Source organism: Miniopterus natalensis, chromosome 19 (genome assembly GCF_054644295.1).
Source record: "Miniopterus natalensis isolate mMinNat1 chromosome 19, mMinNat1.hap1, whole genome shotgun sequence".
Classification (NCBI taxonomy): Eukaryota; Metazoa; Chordata; class Mammalia; order Chiroptera; family Miniopteridae; genus Miniopterus; species Miniopterus natalensis.
This window is the reverse complement of record NC_142099.1, coordinates 12,629,144-12,649,465: the sequence shown is the minus strand read 5'-3', so window position 1 is coordinate 12,649,465 and position 20,322 is coordinate 12,629,144. Positions and strand designations below refer to the sequence as shown.

Below are 20,322 nucleotides of genomic sequence, written 5' to 3'. Positions count from 1 at the left end.
CCTGCTAAGAAAGGCTCCCTGTCCCCCCACCTCCCTTCTTAGGAAATGTCACACTGTTTGATGCCACAAGCTGAGCAAAAACAGGTGGAGGCCATCTGCTTCTCATCTGCCAGTAAAAGGTCACCACAGAATGGGTTTGGTTGAACAGACCAGAAAGGATCACAAACCTGTATTGGCCCAGTGATATGAAGCAAAGGGCTAGGAGTATTAAAGCAAGAGGGGCCAGGGACCTGGGCCCCAGAAAGAAAGGGCAGAACCAAACTGAATTTCCTTAACTAAATGTCTTTCTTCTTTTCTCTGCGCTGCCCTTTGCTTCTGCCAAGTATTGAAAAAGGGGGGGGTCCTTATGCATACCCCACCCAGGGGGAGGCATTCCAATTTCCTCTGAGAACTCTTGCTTCCCTTTCCCCCAGAGCTTTTCTCACGCAGTCTCTCTAGAGACCAGACTCCTGGAGGAATACCTCAGGGGACCTCATTATCGACCTCCTCAGCCTGCTGGGTTCTATGCTGTCAGGGTCTGCGCACCAAAGGGTAAAATCAGGTAGGCAGCATTCCATGACCTTGGAAGGCTGGCAGAAGGGTGGCATCAACCATAATAGCAATTATAATGCATTGGCATTATGTACAAACTTTGTATTATATATATTATCGCATTTGAATTACATAACAACCCTTTGAAATAGGTTCTACTTATTTGTTTACAGATGAGGAAACAGGCATAGAGAGGTTAAAATAATTCGACGCATGTCACTCAAGAGATAAGAGGAAGAACCAGGATTTGAATCCAGACAGTCTAATTCTAGATTCCATGCTCTTAACCACCCCTATCCTGCTGTTACAAATAACTAAAAGAGGCTGCTGGGGATGGAAAGAAGAGTTTATTGTGGTTTTGAGACCACTATATTTCTAAACTCTTTCATCCTAAGTAGTCAAAAGAGAAGTGCTCCTCAAGCTGCTCCCTGGCCTTGGTGTGTCTAGGGATACCTAAGAGATTAGCTACTATCACTTCCTCTTGTCCCTAGTGTCCTTAAGTCAAACCAATCAATATAATAAAAATACTAACATTTAGGAAATCCTACCACATGCCACAAACTTTTCATACCCAAAGGAAAATCCAGTTATCCTCTGACTCCATCTGAGGGGAGGGCAGGGAGATGAAAAGTATAAGCAAGGGAACAAGGAAGAGATATAAGGGCCCAGTGAACTGCTGCCAATGTGCAGTCAGTAAATGTTGGGAGTTCAGCCCTATAGCCTGCCCCAGAGGTGTGAGCCACAGAATGGGCAGAGAGGATGAGGGGGCAGAAGGAAAATCTGTGTTAGACCAAAGATAAAGACACTACTAACCAGAGAAGAGCCCTGACTATGCAAACAAAAGCAGAAATCCCAGGAACGTAGAATAGACCCAGAACAGGGAAGGAAGACAAATCTCTGAGGAGACACAGGGTCAGATGAAGGGAGCAGATACTGTCTGCCTGGTTTCATGCTCCAGCTGGGACCTTATCAACCACAACTGCTGGTAACACATGGCAGCTGGGTACCAGGAGTATCATATTCCTGATGTTGCCAGTTTTCTCACCAACCTCTGTGCCAGTTTGCTGACTGGCTTGGAAAATAAACAGAGGGGGGAAAGTTCAGTAGGGAACAGAGAAGAGGAGAGGAGAGTCTCAAAAGAAAGGAAAAGTGACAGGATGGTGCTGTGGTAGCACATCTGTCCTGACTCTGTTGAGAGTAGATATTCCAGTCTCAGCCCTCACAGCTGCCAACTTTCTGGAGCTGTCTGCTTAAAGAACTGTATCTGGACCAAGAACTGCCAGGGCCTGAGTCCTTGACCCCTTGATGAAGAGAGACCTTAACAGTGATGTTGGACCCTTCTCTTTACCTACTGACTGCTAGAGCCTGTGCAGAAGGTAAGGCCTGCAGCTTAGCCTCTCTTCTCACCACAGTCCTTCAGCCAGGCCTGCTCCCAGTTACTCAGTTCAGACATCAAATAGGAAATAAATAAACTCAAAGAATATAAACATTCGTAAGAGTTGCCAAGAAGGCAGATGTAAGTCAACAAAGTACAACGGGAACAAAATCCACCCCAAGCATATTCCACTCTCCACCAATACCTGATTTGTTTTTACCTAAACTGAGTTCTCTTGTTTGATCCACCCTAGTTCCACCACTTAGAATTCTGTCTGAGAGAGCTGGCTGCTCACTCCCTAAACCTGCCTGCCAGCACCAGTACAGGCTCCTCACCTCACTGTTTCAGAGCAAATTTCTCATGTGTTCAAGACTTAGTTTCTACTACCACCTTCTCCATTATCCCCTGTGGAGATGCAGGAACAACTGAATCTCCAATCCACCCTGAGGTTTCTGTTCCAGAGATAGAATTAACCCCAAATAAACCCTTAAAAAACACTCCCCTTGTTCAAGCTGAAGTCTAAAACAATGCATTAGGATCAGTCCCCATCAGTAACTCCCGCCTAAGACTTCTACAGGACAGCAATATTTCACAACATAGTCGCCCTTTAGGGAGAGGGATCAAAGCACGACGGGAGACGTCACTAATGCTTCCACCCCAACCTGACGTGGCCAAGGTCTCTGAATGAGTCACCGATGCTTCCTCACTTGCCTAAAACTGTGTCCTTCTATTTCCCCTTCTTCACTCCCTTTATCTGAAGAGGCCTGATCTGGGGGCCTGTCTACCTAGGAGGCTCCCAGGTAGAGGGTTTACTTAGCACCCTTTAGCATGTGAACATTATCCTGGTGTAGCTGGCAACCAGCAATGAGACCCAAGGTGAGGGTCTGGGTCACCCTCACAGGGCTGTCATAGGGCACAAACAGGACAAGGTACGCTACTCCCTTGCTATGTCTGGATGGGCAAATTCACAACATAATAAGCATTCATAATGCAGAGCCGTGGGCCTCTTACTGCCAGGTCAGGCAAAGAACTAAAAATACCCCCCACACCCTGCTCCCTTGACTGGGGCTTACTGATTTACCCTTACTGATTCAGATCCCACCTGAAACAAATAAAAAAAAATGGGCAAGATGACTGTGCATTAAGATGACTAAATGAGATTTTGATCATATTTATGAAACTCACATGAGAAAATTAAACCTTAACCCCAACCCCTTCATCCCCATCTTTGCCAACAATTTCTTTAAAGTAGAGCTGCCCTGGTCAGGTAGCTCAGTTGGTTAGAGCGTCATCCCTATATGCCAAGGTTGTGGATTCAGTCCCTGGTCGGGAGACATACAAGAATCAACCGTTGAATGCATAAGTAAGTGGAACGAATCGATGTTTCTCTCTCTGTCTCTTTCCCTTCCTCTCTCTAAAATCAATCAATAAATAATAAAATAGAGGTACTAGGCTGGATCATATCACTGTTTAATACCACCAAATTGGAGATATTCATTTGCCTTCAAGGATCTTGATGATAAATTCAGTATGAAAATGAAATGCAAATTTAACTCAACAAGGTCCCAGTCCAGAAATGCCCTGTGAAACCAAAGACTTGTTAATACTTACTGCCCCACCCTCCCAGCACGCACACCAGACCCTACTCCAGCTGGCATCAGAAGAGTACAAATACACCTGGTTGTCATGCCCATATATCCTTTCCCTGAGGTTAATTCATGCGGCTATGCCAGGGGACCTGGGCATCCTGTCCTTGTCCCTAGGAATGATTTTGCTTTGGTCCTCCTTAAACAAACGACAATGTCTCTGACCACCAGTTTTCTTACAGGTAAACTGGGAGCAGTCTGGGGAGAGAGGACAAATCCACCAACCTCATACGTGTTTTGAAAGGATTAAATGAAATCCTGTGTGGATGTAGCCTAACACAATGCTGGGCACAGAGCGTGTTTGTTTCTTTCCATGCTCCCCTTGCTCAGGGAAGGGCCAGTGAAAATATTAAACTCTCCCACTCCCAAGTTCTTCTCTGTTAGTGACATACAGTTAATGCTAGATATCAGACATATACTTCTAAACCAACATGCCATGACACAAAGGACACAGAATTGCTGGAAAGGGGAAATGTGAAGAGGCAAAAGACAGAATTTTGCTACTTTATTATAGAAAGAAGAGAATCCAAAGAGATCATCCCGCGCAGTCCCTCACCTCAGGGAAGGACCCCACTTAAACCATTCCACATAAAGAAAACTCTGTGAAGAACCCCAGACTAGTTTTCACATGGTATTCCTCAGAAGTCTAACCCAGTTACTGCAGTGTTCTCTTACTCACTACATTATTACTGTATCAATTATCTAACATTAAGCTGTCTAATTTAAATCCTACTTGCTGCAGCCTTAAGCCTGCTTTCTATTCACTGGCCAGTGACAGAACCTGGAAACTACAGGTTACACCCTTCTGGTAACAGTTGTTCTGTTATCCAAGTTACATCCCATGTCTTTTAGCCTTGACTAGTAAACCTAAAATTTGAAACTCTTTATATGCTTTTTCACTCTTAGCTGCCTTTTCTCCCCTTTTAGTTTCAGAATCTAGAGATAGAGAAAGGACATTAGTCAGAGAATGACAAATTCACTGAGAGTAAAGAACTATATTTAGAAAACAAGGTGGTCCAGCTCTGGTCAGAGAGCCTGGTATTATGCCAATGAAACCACAATTACACTCCACCATATTCCCAGATCGTATCTGAGAAGGGTTTGTGGGTCCAGAGCAGGGTGTCTTACCTTCTGGGCTTGAGCAGGTTCAGTGAGGACAAGGGTGAAGAGACCCAGACAGACTTCCTCATGCTGAGGGGGACCTTTGCATACCTAGGATAAAAAGAAGGAAAGAAACTAGCTGTCACTCACAGGAGAAAAGTTCTTGAGCACAGTTTCTCCCAGAAAACTTTGGAATCCTAAGTAACCTGCAAAGGAGAATCAACTCTTAAATCTAATGACTTCCTTCTCCTAAAAGTGATGGGGCCTCTGTTCTAGGGGAGAGGTGGAGGAAAGGATGGGTCTTTATTACTTTTTCCAAGGGCAGACTAAGGGCAGAAAATAAAGTGTTTAAAATGGAAAAGAAAAAAAATTCTCCTCCACTTTCTTCACCGGAACTTAAGAGCCTTCAGCAGAGCAGGAGCTGCAAAGTCAGTCATGGAGTAACAAGCATAACTACCAAGCCAAGACCTTGGGCAAGTCACTGAACCTCTGACATTTATAAAGTGGAGACATAGTAACGATTAAAAAGAAATTAATAATAATAAAAAAATAATAGTAAGCAGGTAATACTTATAGAACATTCACTATATACCGTTAGTTTAAGCCCTTTTATACATACTACTTAAAATATTTTCAATCTCACAGATTAGGATATGTAAAAGATCACATGTGTAAGAATGGTTCACAAAGAAAAAGTCACTATAGAACTATGAGTTATTATTTTAAATTGTTATTTAAAGATGCCTAAGGCTCAAAGAGATGAACTCCCACAGTGAGAAAGAGAAGTTGGAAGCCTGGTTCGGGGAGCCAAGACACTGACTTCAGTTCCTTAATTCCTAGTCACTTAAGTCTTTCCATCTTTCTGATGACGTCTCAGAGTTTTCAAAGAAGCAAAAATGAATATGGGGAAAGCATTATACTCACGTAGGCATTAAGGGCATCATTTGCCTCTCTCTCTGAGACACCAGTAGTCATCGATGTCACAATGCTCATACATCTTTCCAACCTCTGTGAATGAGTGAGAAAAAATTAAGAGCGTTTCACACCAACACCTACCAAATACTTCTGGCCCCCAATAAGTTTTAGAAATTCCAACCTCATCATGTCTCTGGGGCTAACTGCCAATTTACAACTAACATCATTATGGGTATAATCAGCATAAAATACAGAATGTGGAAAACAAGACATGTGACCTATTTCTTTAAAACATAAATTGCAAGGAAAAAGCCCTGGCTGGGTGGCTCAGTTGGTTGGAGCATCGTCCTATACACCAAAAAAACACTGCAGGTTTGATTCCCAGTTGGGGCACATACCTAGGTTGCGGGTTCGATCCCTAGTTGGGGCACATACAGGAGGCAATCAATCAATGTTTCTCTCTCTCTAAAAGTCATTAAAAACATTTCCTCAGGTGAGGGGGAAAAAAGAAAACAAAAAGAACATTAAAAAAAATTGCAAGGAAAAAAGCAGGAAGAGGGAAATTCATATACTAAAGGAGACTTAAAATTATAACCCACTGAATAAAATAAGAATCCATGAGTCCATGCTGATACATACATAATAGAGAAGAGAAAGCTCTTCTGTACAGTGGAATGCCAACTAATAAATGCAGAAGGAATGACGGGAGTAATAATCCAGGCAAGTATCATCAATGGATGCTAAAAGCAGAGGTAAAATTTTCACAAGAAAGAAGATATTTACATAGGTTCAAAATATTTATTAATTAGAGAAAATAGTAACTGTAGGAAATTCTGGAGGATACCACCTTAACCAACTTATCAAAGTTAATATGTACTATAAACTGATACCTGATACTACATGCCTCTGATGTGATGTACTGAAAAGCCTATAGCATCACTTCTATGGTTTTCATGCCAAAAATGAATAATCTCAGTCTAATCATGAAGAAACTTCATACAATCCAAATTGAAAGACAGTCTACAAAATAACTGGCCTGTCAGTGTTTAAGGTCATGAAAGATACAGAAAAAGTATCTGTTTCAAATTAAAGAAAGTGACAGCACACCAAAATACAATGTATGACCCTAGAATGCTATAATGGATATTACTGGGACAACTGGCAAAATTGAAACATGTACTATAAGTTAGGTAAGAGTAACATATCAGCATTAGATGTTCTGATCTTGGTAATAGAACAGTGGTTATGTAACAGAAGCTCCTTGTTCTTAGAAAATATACACTGAAGTATTTAAATCTAAAGTGGCATCATGGCTGCAATTTAGTCTCAAAAGGTTAAGATGATATATATAGAGATAACGACAAAGCAAATGTGGCAAATGTTAATTATTGGTGAATCCAGGTGAACAATATATGAGTTCTATGTGTTATAACTTTTCTCTAAGCTTGAAATTATTTTAAAATAAAGCTATTAAAAAATTAAAAAGACACAGCAAGAAAATGCAAAGTGTGGTCCTTGTCTGATTACTGATATGAACAAACCAATTATAAAAAGAATTTATGAAACAAGAGAAATTTGAGCACTGAATATTTTATCATATTAAGGAATTATTGTTAATACTTATAGGTGTGTTATTGTGGCTAATTTTTTTTAAAATCTTTTTTTATTTCAGAGAGAGGAAGGGAGGAGAGAGAGGGACAGAAACATCAGTGATGAGAATCATCATTGATCGGCTGCCTCCTGCATGCCCCCAACTGGGGATGGAGCCCACAACCTGGGCATGTGCTTTGAAAGGAAATCGAACCTCGATCTCCTGGATCCTAAGTTGATGTTCAATCTCTGAGCCACGCCCAGCCGGGCTGGCTACATTTTTTTTAAACCCTTTTCTCATAGGCATATGTATGAAGTAACTACAGATGAAATATCTTGGATTTGCTTCAAAATAATCCAGACAGGCGGGGAAATAAAACAAGACTGCCATGTGCTAATAAGTACTGAAGCAGAGTGATGGCTACACTTTTCTCCCTACTTTTTTATGTTTGACATGTCCTCCCCAAAAAGTTAAAAACAAACTTAAAATATGAGTGAGGAAGGACTAACGAAGAACAAAAAGCCAAACTAAAACCTTCCAGCCTCTCTAGTCAAACAAAGGTGGGGATGGCTGCATTAAAGCCCACTCAGGAGCCACTCTGGTTTCAAAGGTCAACTCTAGAACATGGAATGTGCTCAACATTCTAAGGAGATCTTAGTCAGTGGTCACTGTTTGAAAGAAGCATTTAATACTAAATATTGAGAAAATATTGACAAAATATATCCATGTTAAGTCAGTGGGTCTCTTTCACATCACCACCTAAACTACTCTGAGTCTTTTATTTTGAGGATTAACCCAAAAACTTTTAACGAAAATCACTTCCCAATTCCCAGTGATTCTGATGCTGGGAAAACAGGAACAAAGGCAGGCAATTTACTTCCCTCGACCCTAGAGGTCATCACAAAACATCTTGTTGAGAACTGGCTGTACAGCAGCATTGTTAGGAACCAATAAATAAGGGCAATGGGAAAGAGGCATAGGAATGAAAGACAATCATGTTTCTCCTTTGACTACCTAAGAGTGTAGGGTGGCACAGGGTAGAACTGAGTGTTAAGGCAAGGAGCTCCCATAGCCACAAAACTTCAACCTAAAATAGTCCCAAAGCCTCTCAGGTTTGAATGTACAACTTCACAGGTCTATCGCTCAAATTAGGTCAGATCACTGATCGCGGCCTTAATCAACAGCACCTGTGTACTTGTGACAGGGAGCTGTGAGATCACATGAAAGCTGAGCTGTGACTCTCACAACCCACCTCATCCACAAGCTGAGATTCATCATTACCTAGCCTAGCTCCTATATGACAAGGGGAGGGAAGCAAAAACTTCAGGTTGCATTTTCTCTTAACTCTTATCCCTCTCCACTCAATGTAGTTACCAATGACAGCAGCATCAGTGCCTCCAGTGGCTAGGTCCAGACTATTTTTGCTGGCAGCTCTGGGGAGACCTGTTTACCCAGCCTAGGTTAACAAGCAGTATCAGAGCGGAGGGAGATGGGGAACAGGTAGCAGCACAGCATCCTAGAATTCTAGATATTGCTTTTCCCTCAAAGGAAGAAGTCCACTGAAACAACAGAGATGCAAGTCAAGTAGCAGCAGCAAGCTAACAAGTAAATTGACAAGAAGAAACCTCCACCCTTGCTAGCCCTGGGCTAATTTGGGGTGAATTCCTTAGCCTCTCCAAACCCTGGTTTTGTCATCTAAAAATAGAGACAAAGCCTATATTGCGAAGTTGCTGAGGATTAAACGAGGTAACATAATGTGAAAGCACCTAGCATATAACCTCAGTTGAATCAGAATCTACTCCCTTTGTGAAGAAGCTCAGCAACTGTACAACTAAATCTACAAGGACCGGCCTGACCCCCACACCCCATCACTATGGCTAAAGGCTCATCCTTAAAGATTCCTGAAAACTGAACCCTGCTGCTTCAGGACATGGGTTAAGTCCCTGGTCAGACTGAAAAGCTTCCTCTCCTACTTACCTTCTGCAAACTTTTGCCTCCTAGGAGAGAAGAAAAAAGCACAGGGGAGAGGGGAGGAAGCCTGACTGATGGACCTTGCACCAAGATCCTAAGGCAAAGCCAGATACATAGGCCTACGGCTGTGATATAACAGAGACCTTGGACTGAACCAGGTTTCTCCTCAATATTCTAAGCTCCACTTAGAGGCCTGAGGCAATTCTATGGGTAACTGTCCAGTCAAGAAGAAAAGTGGCCTCTTGGAACAGGGAGGCTCAGCTAAGGATGTACAAAGTGGGAGAGTCCAGAATTTGGATGTGTAGATTAAAGCAATGAGTAAAGAAATGTGAGGGCCAGTCCTTCCAGGCAACACAAGTATAAAAGATGCTATTCTTCCCAAACTACAGAAATTACTTTTCCAAACAGGGATGGGAGAGCTCATTACAAATCATTCAGGGTGACGGACCACATTGCCTCAAAGAGGGCTACAGGAGGCCAAATCTCTATAATCAAGTAGTAGTACCCCCTTCCCCCCCAGTCTCCAGAGGCCTTAAAGATGGAATTGGCCCGGCTGGCATGGCTCAGCAGTTGAGCATTGACCTATAATCCAGGAGATCGTGGTTCGATTCCTGGTCAGGGCACAAGCCTGGGCTGTGGGCTCGATTCCCGACAGTGGACATGCAGGAGGCAGCTGATCAGTGACTCTCTCTCATCATTGATGTTTCTATTTCTCTCTCCTTCTCCTTTCTTCTCTCTGAAATCAATAAAAAAATATATTAGCCCTAGCCAGGTTTGCTCAATGGTTAGAGCATTGGCCTGCAGACTGAAGAGTCCCGGGTTCGATTCTGACCAAGGGCACGTACCTTGGTTGCAGGCTTGGCCCAGGTCAGGGTACATGCAGGAGGCAACCAACCGACATGTCTCTCTCACATCGATGTTTCTCTCTCTCTCCCTCCTTCCACTCTCTCTGAAAAGCAATGGAAAAAATATCCTCAGGTGAGGATTAAAAAAATTTTTTTAATATATTTTTTAAAAAAAGATGGAATCATACATGCAGTTGCCAACAACAGCTAGTAGAATGGCTCTGTTCTGAGCAAGCCCTCCACAACAGCACCTCAGAGAGCTGAGAAATTATTTTTCTAGTACTAAGAGTACCTGAACATGGTTTCCATGACACCAGCAGGTGGAGCAGGGGTAGAGGGGGTGGGAGGTGGCCTTTCAGTTTGCCAGTATATACCTGAAGCTGGAGACTGAAGTCAGAAGGATACCTCTAACCTCTTAGCTTCCCCTCCCTAAGGCATGTGAATATACAGTCTGGTAAAAAGTGCATATTAACTACTACCCCCTTATAGAAGTCAGTGAGTGGCCTTGAAGGACTAAATTCCACTATCTTCAGAAAAAGAAGATATTATCCAACCTGCAAAATCCCAAGGACCCACATTCGTAGTTATTGAACAAGTTGGGTTCCAAGTCTTCTGCAACCAAGAGTCACTTGTCTGTGAAATGAGGATTTAAGGCAGGGCGGTGGAAATCAGAGATGACTCAAAGTCCATTCCCTAGACATTCCTTACAGACAAGATAGGAATTATTCCTTGGAGAAAACCTAGAAGGGACACCTCTAACCAAAGGCAACCCTGAGACCTGTCTATAGCTTAAGAGGAAGTTCTGACTTGTTTGGGCCACAGCTCTTGCTTTCAGCCTGACTTCCAAGTGGATAGGGTTCTTTTCTCAGCAGAGACCAGGAGCTGAGACTTATGAGACTAGGAGCTACATGTTCTAAATGCCTCCAATCTGTGGCACTATTTTTATCTCATTCCCCAAATGGGGATGGGGATGGGATGGGGATAGGCAAGAATTCCTTCTTCAAAGAGAGGAACGGGGCCAAGGATAAGAAAGGATACAACAAATGTTCCCTTGGGTAGAAGAGTCACAGTCCCTGCCTGGGATGCTCCTCACCAGTGCTTCATACTCCAGACCCCTAAAGGGCCTTTCCTATCAAACCAACTAAAATGTCTCCAGTCTCTTCACTACCATAAGCAGTTCTGTTAACCTTCTTATGGGTGTGTTAACCCAGTCTTTAGATGGTAAGTTCTGGAAAGCAGACCTTGGGTGCTGCTCATCCTACTTTCCTATCAGACTCAGCACACAATCAGCATATAAGGTTAGGAAGCTAACTCTGTGTTCCTGGGCAACAGGTAGGCCTGTGTTAGAAAATAACCAAACAAGGACAGGTCAAGGTCTGTCAGTCTACATCAGGTTTTGATAACTTCTGTGTGCAGAGATTTGTGGGGAGACCCAAAGAAAGAAGCCAGTAAGTCTTGCCCTTTGAGACACTTTGGTCTAATGGGAACCATACACATGGGGTTAAAAACAGAGTGGCAAGGCTTGCTGGAAAATTCAAATGCAAAGGACAAAGGGCAAAGAAAGAAAGGGGGGAGCTCAAGACATGCTGGGAAACATCCATATCACAAAAGATTTCAGAAAAAAAAGAGACCCTCCCTCCCCCTCTCCCTGGAAACAGTTGAAAGTTCACTTTCAGACAGTCCAAAAAAGCAAGAAAATAAATGCTTCCTCTCTTTTGTGTTCCCCTCCTGCCATACCACTTCATTTACTAGCAAATGTGTCACTGCTCAGAACAGGATGCTGTACTGCTCTGTAGCACAAATTAGAGCAGAGGCAGGATGACACCTCTAGCAAGCAATTGGAGTGGGAAATAAGCAGATTTACATCCAACCTTTGGGGACTTTTTCCCTCCACTCAAACTGGTGGAGGGATCAAAGGCAGTCAGCTATTGTCTTTCTACACTTCTAGAGCTCCAGTACTAGAAAAAAGGGCTCAATAAATAGTTTGTCAATGACAGTGGTCACTTCTAAAAAAGTGGATAATTCAAACTGCCAAGCAATCCTAAGGTCATTAGTTGTTTGGGAATACATTATTTTTAGAAGCACTGTTTATGTTCCTAATTATATCTACCTTAGCTGATAAAAACAACAGCAGAAAAGAAACTTTGATTTACCTAGAAGTACAAAGAATTATGGGGGAGAAGCATGATAGGAAGCCAGTTTGTGAGGAGACATTTTTGCTGATGGATAATCCACAAAGTTGCTATTCAGCCTTCTCTTGATTCACAAAGTTCATTTCTACATATATATTCTATCTGTATCTGAACCAACATTTTTTCAAATCTAAATTATGAATTCCACCTATCTGCCTGCCCACCCTCTAATATCTGATAAGGGGCAATGGCAGTTAGAAGCAGGGAAATGGCCAGTGAAGAGCCAGAGTCTAACTCACCCTGTCCCTGGATAACCAAATTGAACGTATTAGGTCTTATAAGCAATCATGCCCAGTTTTGGGTCTCATATTCGTAAGTATGTCTCTTGGTGTGTGACAGTGAAAAGAGATGCATGATCAACTTTGGGGGGGCAGGGGAAGAGGAACAAGTGGGGGAGCATAGGGGAGGGTCAACTACCCCTAATCTAAAATCCCCATTAAGGTCCACTCCAGCACTTTACTCCATCCTCTTTCTCAGCATCTTTGTGTGTGCTATCTGGTCCTGAAGATGTCCTCTCACCCCACTGCTGCAGTTGATACTAACTATACACGACTCACTTTTCCTTAAGTCTTCACTCATTCTAAATGCCCAGTTAAGCGAGCATTTGAGATCTTGCTCCCTAGCATATGTCATCAATTTAGCTCATGTAAACTATTACAAAAACTCATAAATAAATAAATACCTAGTTAACATCACTGGCAATTGACTGTGAAGTCCATACTATCCAACAGAAGGGTGAAAGATCTGCTGCAAGTTCCTATGAGCCACCAGACAACTACACACATACATTACTACTCAACATATGACCTTAGTCTGAAACAGGGTAAACATTAAGAAAAGCTGTTGCCTGTTTGTGGAAAGGAATGTCAAAAATAAATCAGGTAGGTCTGGATGCTGTATCCCTTCTTCATCAACAACCCCCCCCCATTTTCATATTAGTGGCTTCTGTTGCTATGGCAACCTGTCCAGGAAGTTGGCCCACACTTCTTCCTTCAGGAGCAGGAAGTCTGGAACAGTGTTTGTGTTGCCTTAGAAAAAACTTGAAGGCCTCCTCCCCCACCCCCACCCCGTATCCGCTCCAGTATCCCTCCTCAACCCAATTTCTTAACTCCCTTCCCCACCCCCCACACCTACCTCCTCTAACTCATCCTTGGCATCCAAACTGGTTGAAAGTAGCAGCCTCCCCCCTCCTGAGGCTCCTGCTCCCGCTCCTCCTCCACCTCCCGCTGCTACCGAAGCAGCAGCAGCTGCTGCCCCCTTTCCCTTCTGTAACTCCATGGCTGCAGCCAGGAGACGGGAAAAGGCCGGGGAGTGGATGGGTGGGAAGTCCTAGAAATGAGGAACTCTGGCTTGCCAGGGACTGGCGGCAAAAGGGGCTAGTGGGGGAGGGGAGGGAAAGGGTCCCTGTCCTCTCCACTCCTCCCTCCTCTCTGAAAGGCCGCTCAGTGGAGGAAGCGAAGGCGGACGGCCCTCTAGGTCCTGCCTCTGGAGTGGCAGCGCTGAGGAAAAGCTGTTCCTAAGTATGCTGAAGTAAGGTCTGCACTCCTATGGGTAGGGGAAGAGAGGCTTCCGGCTCTAAAGAGGTGGAAGATAAGCCCCTTCTGGCTTCTGACCCTAAGAGAAGTAGGGAAAACCCTAAGTTTCTGCCTCAGGAGGTGGGTGAAAGAGGAGTCCTGCCCCAAAGTAGGGGGTCGGAAACCTTCCTGGCTGGTGCCCCAAGGGTTGGAGAGCGAGGTTCCTTTGGATCCGTCCCCCGGGGATGAGGGTGAAGCAATAAGCGCTACAGGAAGGCACTGAGGGCCAGCTTCTCCCTACACCACACTGAGGCGGCCATGGTGGAAGGGCGGGGGGTGGGAAGGCTGAGGGCGACGGCGGGGGAGGGGAGGAATCGTGGAGGCCCGCGCCGGAAGTGAGCAGTCGCTGTCCTCGGCCTCCGCCAATTGCGGCTTCCGAGATGACGTTGAGTCTCAAAGGATTAGGCGGAGGACCGCGGGCCGGCCTTTTCCCCAGCTGCCAATGGTATTAAGAACAGAGACCGGTCTGAGGGGCAGCCATAGTGCCCAATCGCATTCCTCCTTTGTTCTTGGCGGGCGGGGCGCGCCGACTTCCGGAAGTGGGGTTGGAGTGCAAGGTGATCAGGAAGGAGCGACGCTGCGCTGTGCTCACTGATGCGCATGCGCGGCGCTGGTGTCCGCCCTACTTTCCGAGCTCCATCTGCAGCTTGGGAGTGTGCAGGAACTGGGAAGCTGTCTATGGTTGGCTTTGGGAAACCCCAATTCTACATATGAATTGGCAGTACCGGGCAGGGAAGCAGAGCTGTTTCTCTAAGCTGTCCCAGAATAAATACCGTCAGATGGCACTGAGCCAGCAACCTGCCTGAGAATGCATTACACAAGCAAGTGTATGCGTTCATGCAAGTGCAGTTACCCAGACGCTGCAAAAAAAAGTGCATGGAGCCACTTGTGCAAATAATACAGTCGTGCCGGCACTAGATCTCGCAAAATTTTACTAAATGATGGGACCATTTCACCCGAGGACATGCTTTTATTGATTTTAGAGATAGAGGAAGGGAGAGAGAGAAACATCAATTTGTTGTTCCACTTACATATGCATTCATTTGTTGCTTATTGTATGTGCCCAGACTGGGGATTGAACCTGCATCCTGAGCTACCCAACTAAACTACTCAGCCAGGGTTGAAATTTGTAATTCGTTGTAATTTATTTTCACATTCTAATTAAAAATTTCTTTCATACCCAATTTTGTATTCTTTTTATTTCATTCTTTTTTAATCCTCACCCAAGGATATTTTTTACATTGCTTTTTCAGAGAAAGTGGAAGGAAGGAAGAGAGAGACACATCATTTGGTTGCCTCCCCCACATACCCCAACCAGGGCTGGGGATGAGCCTGCAATTGAGGTACGCGCCCTTTGGCCAGAATGGAACCCGGGACCCTGCAGTCTACAGGCTGACGCTCTAACCACTGAGCCAAACTGGCTAGGGCTTTTTCTTTTTTCTTAATCCTTCCAAGGACATGCTTAGAGAGAGGGAGGAATGGGAGAGAGAGAAACATGGATGTGAGAGAGAAACATCGATCGGTTGCCTCTCTTATGCACCCTGACCGCTCTGAATGAGAATGGAACAGCAATCTTTTGGTGCATGGGACAATGCTCAACCAACTGAACCACTTTGGCCAGGCTGTATTCTTTATCTTAAAGAGGACGCACTAAGCTGTATAAGTTTCAGGCCTCACAAAACCTGGATCCACCCTGGCCCAGGACCCGCTGAAGATAGAGATGGACTTTGAGGAGACAGCAAACCTATGTCATGGAGTTTTTAGATAGAAATGCTGTGCTCTGTGTGACATAGCCCTTCTCTTCCCCATTTCCTATATGAAGTTTTTAGGAAAATACGTATTTTTCATTTTTAAAAATATTTTTATTCATTTCAGAGAGAGGAAGGGAGAGGGAAAGAGAGAAACATCAATGGTGAGTCATTGATCGGCTGCCTCCTGCATGCCCCCTGGTGGGGATCCAGCCTGAAACCCGGGCATGTACCCTGACTGGGAATCTGACCGAGATCACCTGGATCATAGGTTGATGCTCAACCGCTGAGCCACCGTGGCCAGGCTAGGTATTTTTCATTGGAAAATTTAACAAAAAACGGGGTGGGAAAGTCTTAGATTAACAGCAGCAACATGAGAAAAATGGTGTGAGGGTGCAGGGAGGAGTTGTGTATGTGTGGCCACAAGTTCCATAATAGCTCATTGTGTGACAGACACAGGGAGGTGACAGTTTGCTCTTTGCACTCCTCCTACTGCATCTGGATAGATTCTGCTCCAGACAGGGAGGCAGATGGTTGTCAAAGGGATATTGACACACTAGGGCGAAACTACAGGAGCTCATTCAGAATGAATGGTAGAATTTGGAGTCAGATCTTGAAGGAATCTCTAAAGAAACTAGTGATGCTATGTTGCTGAGACTCTGATATGGGGGTGTGGGTGGAGGAAGGTTTCAGACACTGTTGCTGGAAGAGAGAAGAGACTTGTGCGTAGCTAGGAAGGGCAGTGCTAGCACTGTGAAGGCAGATTGGCTTTTCAATAAATGTAAAGGGAGTTTAATAACTACCCAACATCAAACAATTTATAATTCACATTGGAAAGATATTCATCAAATGTTAACAATAACTATTTCAATGGTAGAATTTTAGGTCACTTTAATTTCTTCTCTGTGCCTCTATATAAGTGTGTGTCATTTCTAGAAAACAACAAAGACATTAGTCTTTCCCTTCTTTTAAAAATATGTTTTTATTGATTTTAGAGAGAGAGAAAGGGAGAGGGAGAGAGAGAGAGAAACATTGATCGGCTGCCTTCTGCATGCCCCGCCACGGAGGATTGAGTCCACAACCTGGCCATGTGCCCTGACTGGGAATCGAACCCTCCTGGTGCATGGGAAGACCCTCAACCAAGCAAGCCATACGGGCTGGGCAACATTAGTCTTTTTTTTAAAAGTCTCTATTAGATATATCTGGTCTCCAAAGCCCCAATTCAGTTACTAAAATATTTCTTCTCTTGCTTCTTTGCTCAACTATTGCACAAACGGATCTAGTTCATTCTGAGCTTTATAATTTCTATAAAAACTCAGTTCTAAGCTCAGCAAAACAAAATTGCGCCTTCCTTAGATGGCAGTTGAAGGGGCAGGCCCCCTTGTCCATAAACAAAATGATTCCCTCGAAAGGAATTCTAATGATTGAAGTATCTCCATCTTGCTATATCAGGAAGAACAGTCTAGTTACAGCTGTTCAAAAATAGAATAGTTTGAGTTCCAAGTTCCTGAAAGTTTTCCAATAGAACACGGAAGAATACGCAGATATTTTTAAAAAGATGTTGGGCCTGGATAAGCAGCTGGACTGCACAACCTCTACTTTTTCTTCTGAGGTTTTTAGGCCTTACCAGTACCTCTCACTGAGGGTTCTGTTCATGTGCTGCATTTTACTTCCAGCCCTTCTCTGGACAGCGGGAACTTCTTACATGTAGCATTGTGGTTTGCATTATGTGGACTCTTAATAACACTAGCAAACACTTATCTAGTTCTCACCACTTGCCAGTCAGCATTCTAAGCATGTAACAGGGAGAATTAACTCACATAATCTTCAAAGCGACCCCATGAGATAGGCCTTCTGATCATTCCAGTGTTACAAAGCAGAAAACTAAGGCTTAGAAGAGTTGAGGAATTTGCCCAAGATTACATGGATTTTGAGGGACAAAACTGGGATTTGAATCCAGGCAGGCTGTCTCCAGAGTTAGCCTCTTCTTAACCAACATCACACTGCCTCTCACTTGATAGGGGTTTGAAATTGCTCCACCAAGATACACGTGGTATTCTAGCCTGGTTCTGGCCTGCTGGGAGGTTGGTGGGCTGACATGATCATGGGACATATCAGCAGCCAAGGTATGCCATGTGCCGTCCACATTTGAAAGCCAAAGGCAGAGAATAATAGTGGGATAGTTGCATCAAGTTCAGAAGGGGTGCGTGCCACAGTGAGTAAGCGATGCACCTGATTGTGGAATCTTTGCTACGGAAAGGTCTTAAAGGGCAACCAGCCGAGCCACTCAGTGATGCAGTACTTTTGATAGGGAACTGAGTGGGGTTTCTTCCTATCTGGACCCCCTCACTATACCTGGGGTTAGCACTGCAGTCAAGCCCATTTCTGCCCCCCGCCTCGCGTCTTTCTTGGTCTCCTCCTCCTCCTCCTCCTCAGCATCCTTGTCTCTGCTTTGTGCGCCACCAGATTCATCAGCATCCTAACCCCTTCATTTTGGTGATAAACACCTCGCCTGTAACCCTGCCTGCCTTCCAACTCAATGAGATTAAATCTCCTTGAACGGCATTAGGTTTTTTTTTATGGTTAATTTATTTACTTTTATATTTTTACAGCTCCTGCAATTTAATTTAAAAAAGACTTTCAGGCTGCAAAACTGGCCCTGCTGCTAATTAGATTCCATGGATCTGTCCCGAAAGGTATAAATAATTTTTTTGTTGTTAATCCTCACCTGAGGATATTTTTTTCCATTTCTTTGCAGAGAGTGGAAGGGAGGGAGGGACGGAGGGGCAGAGAGAGAAAGGGAGTCATAGATTTGAGAGAGACACATCCACTGGTTGCCTTCTGCATGGGCCCCAACCAGGGATGGGGAGCGAACCTGCAAACCAGGTAAGTGCCCTTGACCGGAAATCGAACCTGTGACCCTTCAGGTGCACGGGGCCCACGCTCTAACCACTAAGCAACACCGGCCAGGGCAAGGTATAATTTTACATCGATGTTTCCCTCTCTCTCTGCCTTCTTCTCTCTCTCAAATCAATAAAAATCATATTTTTAAAAAGCTCAAAAACATTATTACTTAATGTATTGCTACGATAAATTACCCAAGCTCTTTGACGCAGAGAAAGAGGGGTGGGGAAGAGGGTATTTGCCTTGTCAACTGCACATTTTTCCGGGCCCTGGCCTTGTGCAGGGCTGATTGAGCTGGGGTTCCCTCTGCACACTGTCTACAGCGGGCCCTCCTACCCACAGCTGGACCTCAGCTGGGCCCTTCTGCCCCCAGCTGCGCGGCCTGCGCGCCCCCCCCCCCTTCAAAGAGTGTCAAGTGGCCTGAGGAGCTAATGTATGTGAAAGCCTTTGTCAACTGCAAGGCACAACTGAATGCCAGTTACTGTTACTCCTGGCGTCCTCCGGGGAAACCCAGTCGCCCCCTCACCCCTCCACACCTACTCGGCCGGACCGCGGGGGAAACAGCGAGGCCACACCGCCCCTCCCCGCCCCTCCCACGTGGGCGGGGGTTCCTGGCGCGAATCTGCCTCCCCAACTGGGAGGAGCAACGCTATCGCTACCCTCGGACCCCCACCCCTCGGTAATGGCTTTCCCAGCTCTTCCTGGCTTCGGAGACCTTCCTCCGGAAGGAAATCTCCTCGGTTGCAGTGAAAGTTTTCAAGCTGCTGAAATCATCCACTCCTTGGGCTCCTCCTGACGCCCACCCCCGGCGCCCTCCCCTCGAGCGCCCGCGGCCGAGCCAGGCTGCCCCGGAAGGATCTGACCAGCAGTTTCCTAGAATTGTCTTGCTGGAGCTCCTCAGTCACTCGGCTCCCCGCCCCCCTCCCCACCGCATCTCCCACAGTGTCCCCTCCCCAAAGTCCAGTCTCCTTAGACGCCCAGCCCCCACGCCCAGCTTCCCAGGCCCCCGTTCTCTTTAGCATCCCCACTCTGTTCTGAGGCTGTCTACTGCCTTTGGGAGGAGGAACTGGGCATGGGAGTCAAGAGGGCCACCAGGGCCCACCAGGAAGTTGAGTATGCTGTGTTACCAGGGCAACCATCCTTCTGCTAGGCCTTCCCAGTGCTATTCATCCCCAGCTGAGGAGGGTGAGGACTTGACCATGCAAGCGCCCTCTCCCAATAAATCAAAGCTGACTGAGGCCAAAAAGGGTGGGTAGGGAGCACAGAACATCAAGAAGGTCACTGTACAAAACAGAACAATTTATTCTTTCTTCATCCCAGGCCACCACTTGTGTATCAGGGAGCACAGCTCTGAAGGCAGATCTCCAAGCTGCCCACCCCTACCTCCAGGTCCCACTGGGTGTGGACTCCAGGAAGAGGCTTGGGGAGGTGGGAGGAGGGGCCTGTCTGCACTTGATGGATGGTACAGAAGAAATGTCTGGCACTTTCTTTCCCCTTGGGGGAGGTGAAGCTGTAGCCACCTCTCCCCCTCATCTGCATTCCTGCCTGCCTGCCTGCTCAGGAAGGGGGTGGGGTGAGCTGTCAGAGCTGGGACAAGGGGGCCCTTAGCCTAGCTGAGAGTAATTCCGCAAACTATCACTCATATTTGTCTACATTGGGAATGGAGGGACATGTGGACAATCCTGAAATCTTGACTGAGTTAAAAAGGGATCCATATGCTCCCAGCCCCATCCCTCCTTCTTGACTCCCAGGCCTCTTGGGGAAAGAAATACCAGAGCTCTCCATTCAGTCCCCACTCCTTTTCCTGCTTCTGATTTTCATGCTCCTTTTAGTATATGATTTGCTGTATTGACTGTGTCATTTGCACTGAGGGTGCCAAAGCAATGGGGGTGTGTGTGTGTGTGAAATTGCTGGTGTCTAAGCATAAAT

The 20,322-nt window shown here is 45.3% G+C and overlaps 1 protein-coding gene across 2 annotated transcripts in view; it reads right to left on the bottom strand.

Annotated features, from left to right (window-relative positions):
• INTS3 (integrator complex subunit 3) overlaps positions 1 to 14,014 on the bottom strand; it is a 37,217-nt gene extending 23,203 nt beyond the window's left edge. Inside the window, exons 1-3 of one of the 2 annotated variants that reach the window (XM_016221531.2) lie at positions 13,302 to 14,014; positions 5,578 to 5,661; positions 4,681 to 4,764 (exon numbers count right to left, since the gene is read on the bottom strand). In XM_016221531.2, coding sequence (XP_016077017.1) covers positions 4,681 to 4,764; positions 5,578 to 5,661; positions 13,302 to 13,445 — 312 coding nt within the window. In that variant the 5' untranslated portion in view covers positions 13,446 to 14,014. Of the gene's footprint in view, positions 1 to 4,680; positions 4,765 to 5,577; positions 5,662 to 6,207; positions 7,256 to 13,301 lie in introns of those variants that run through there. The other variant, XM_016221533.2, reaches the window with a different exon arrangement.
• Positions 14,015 to 20,322: the final 6,308 nt, after the last annotated feature.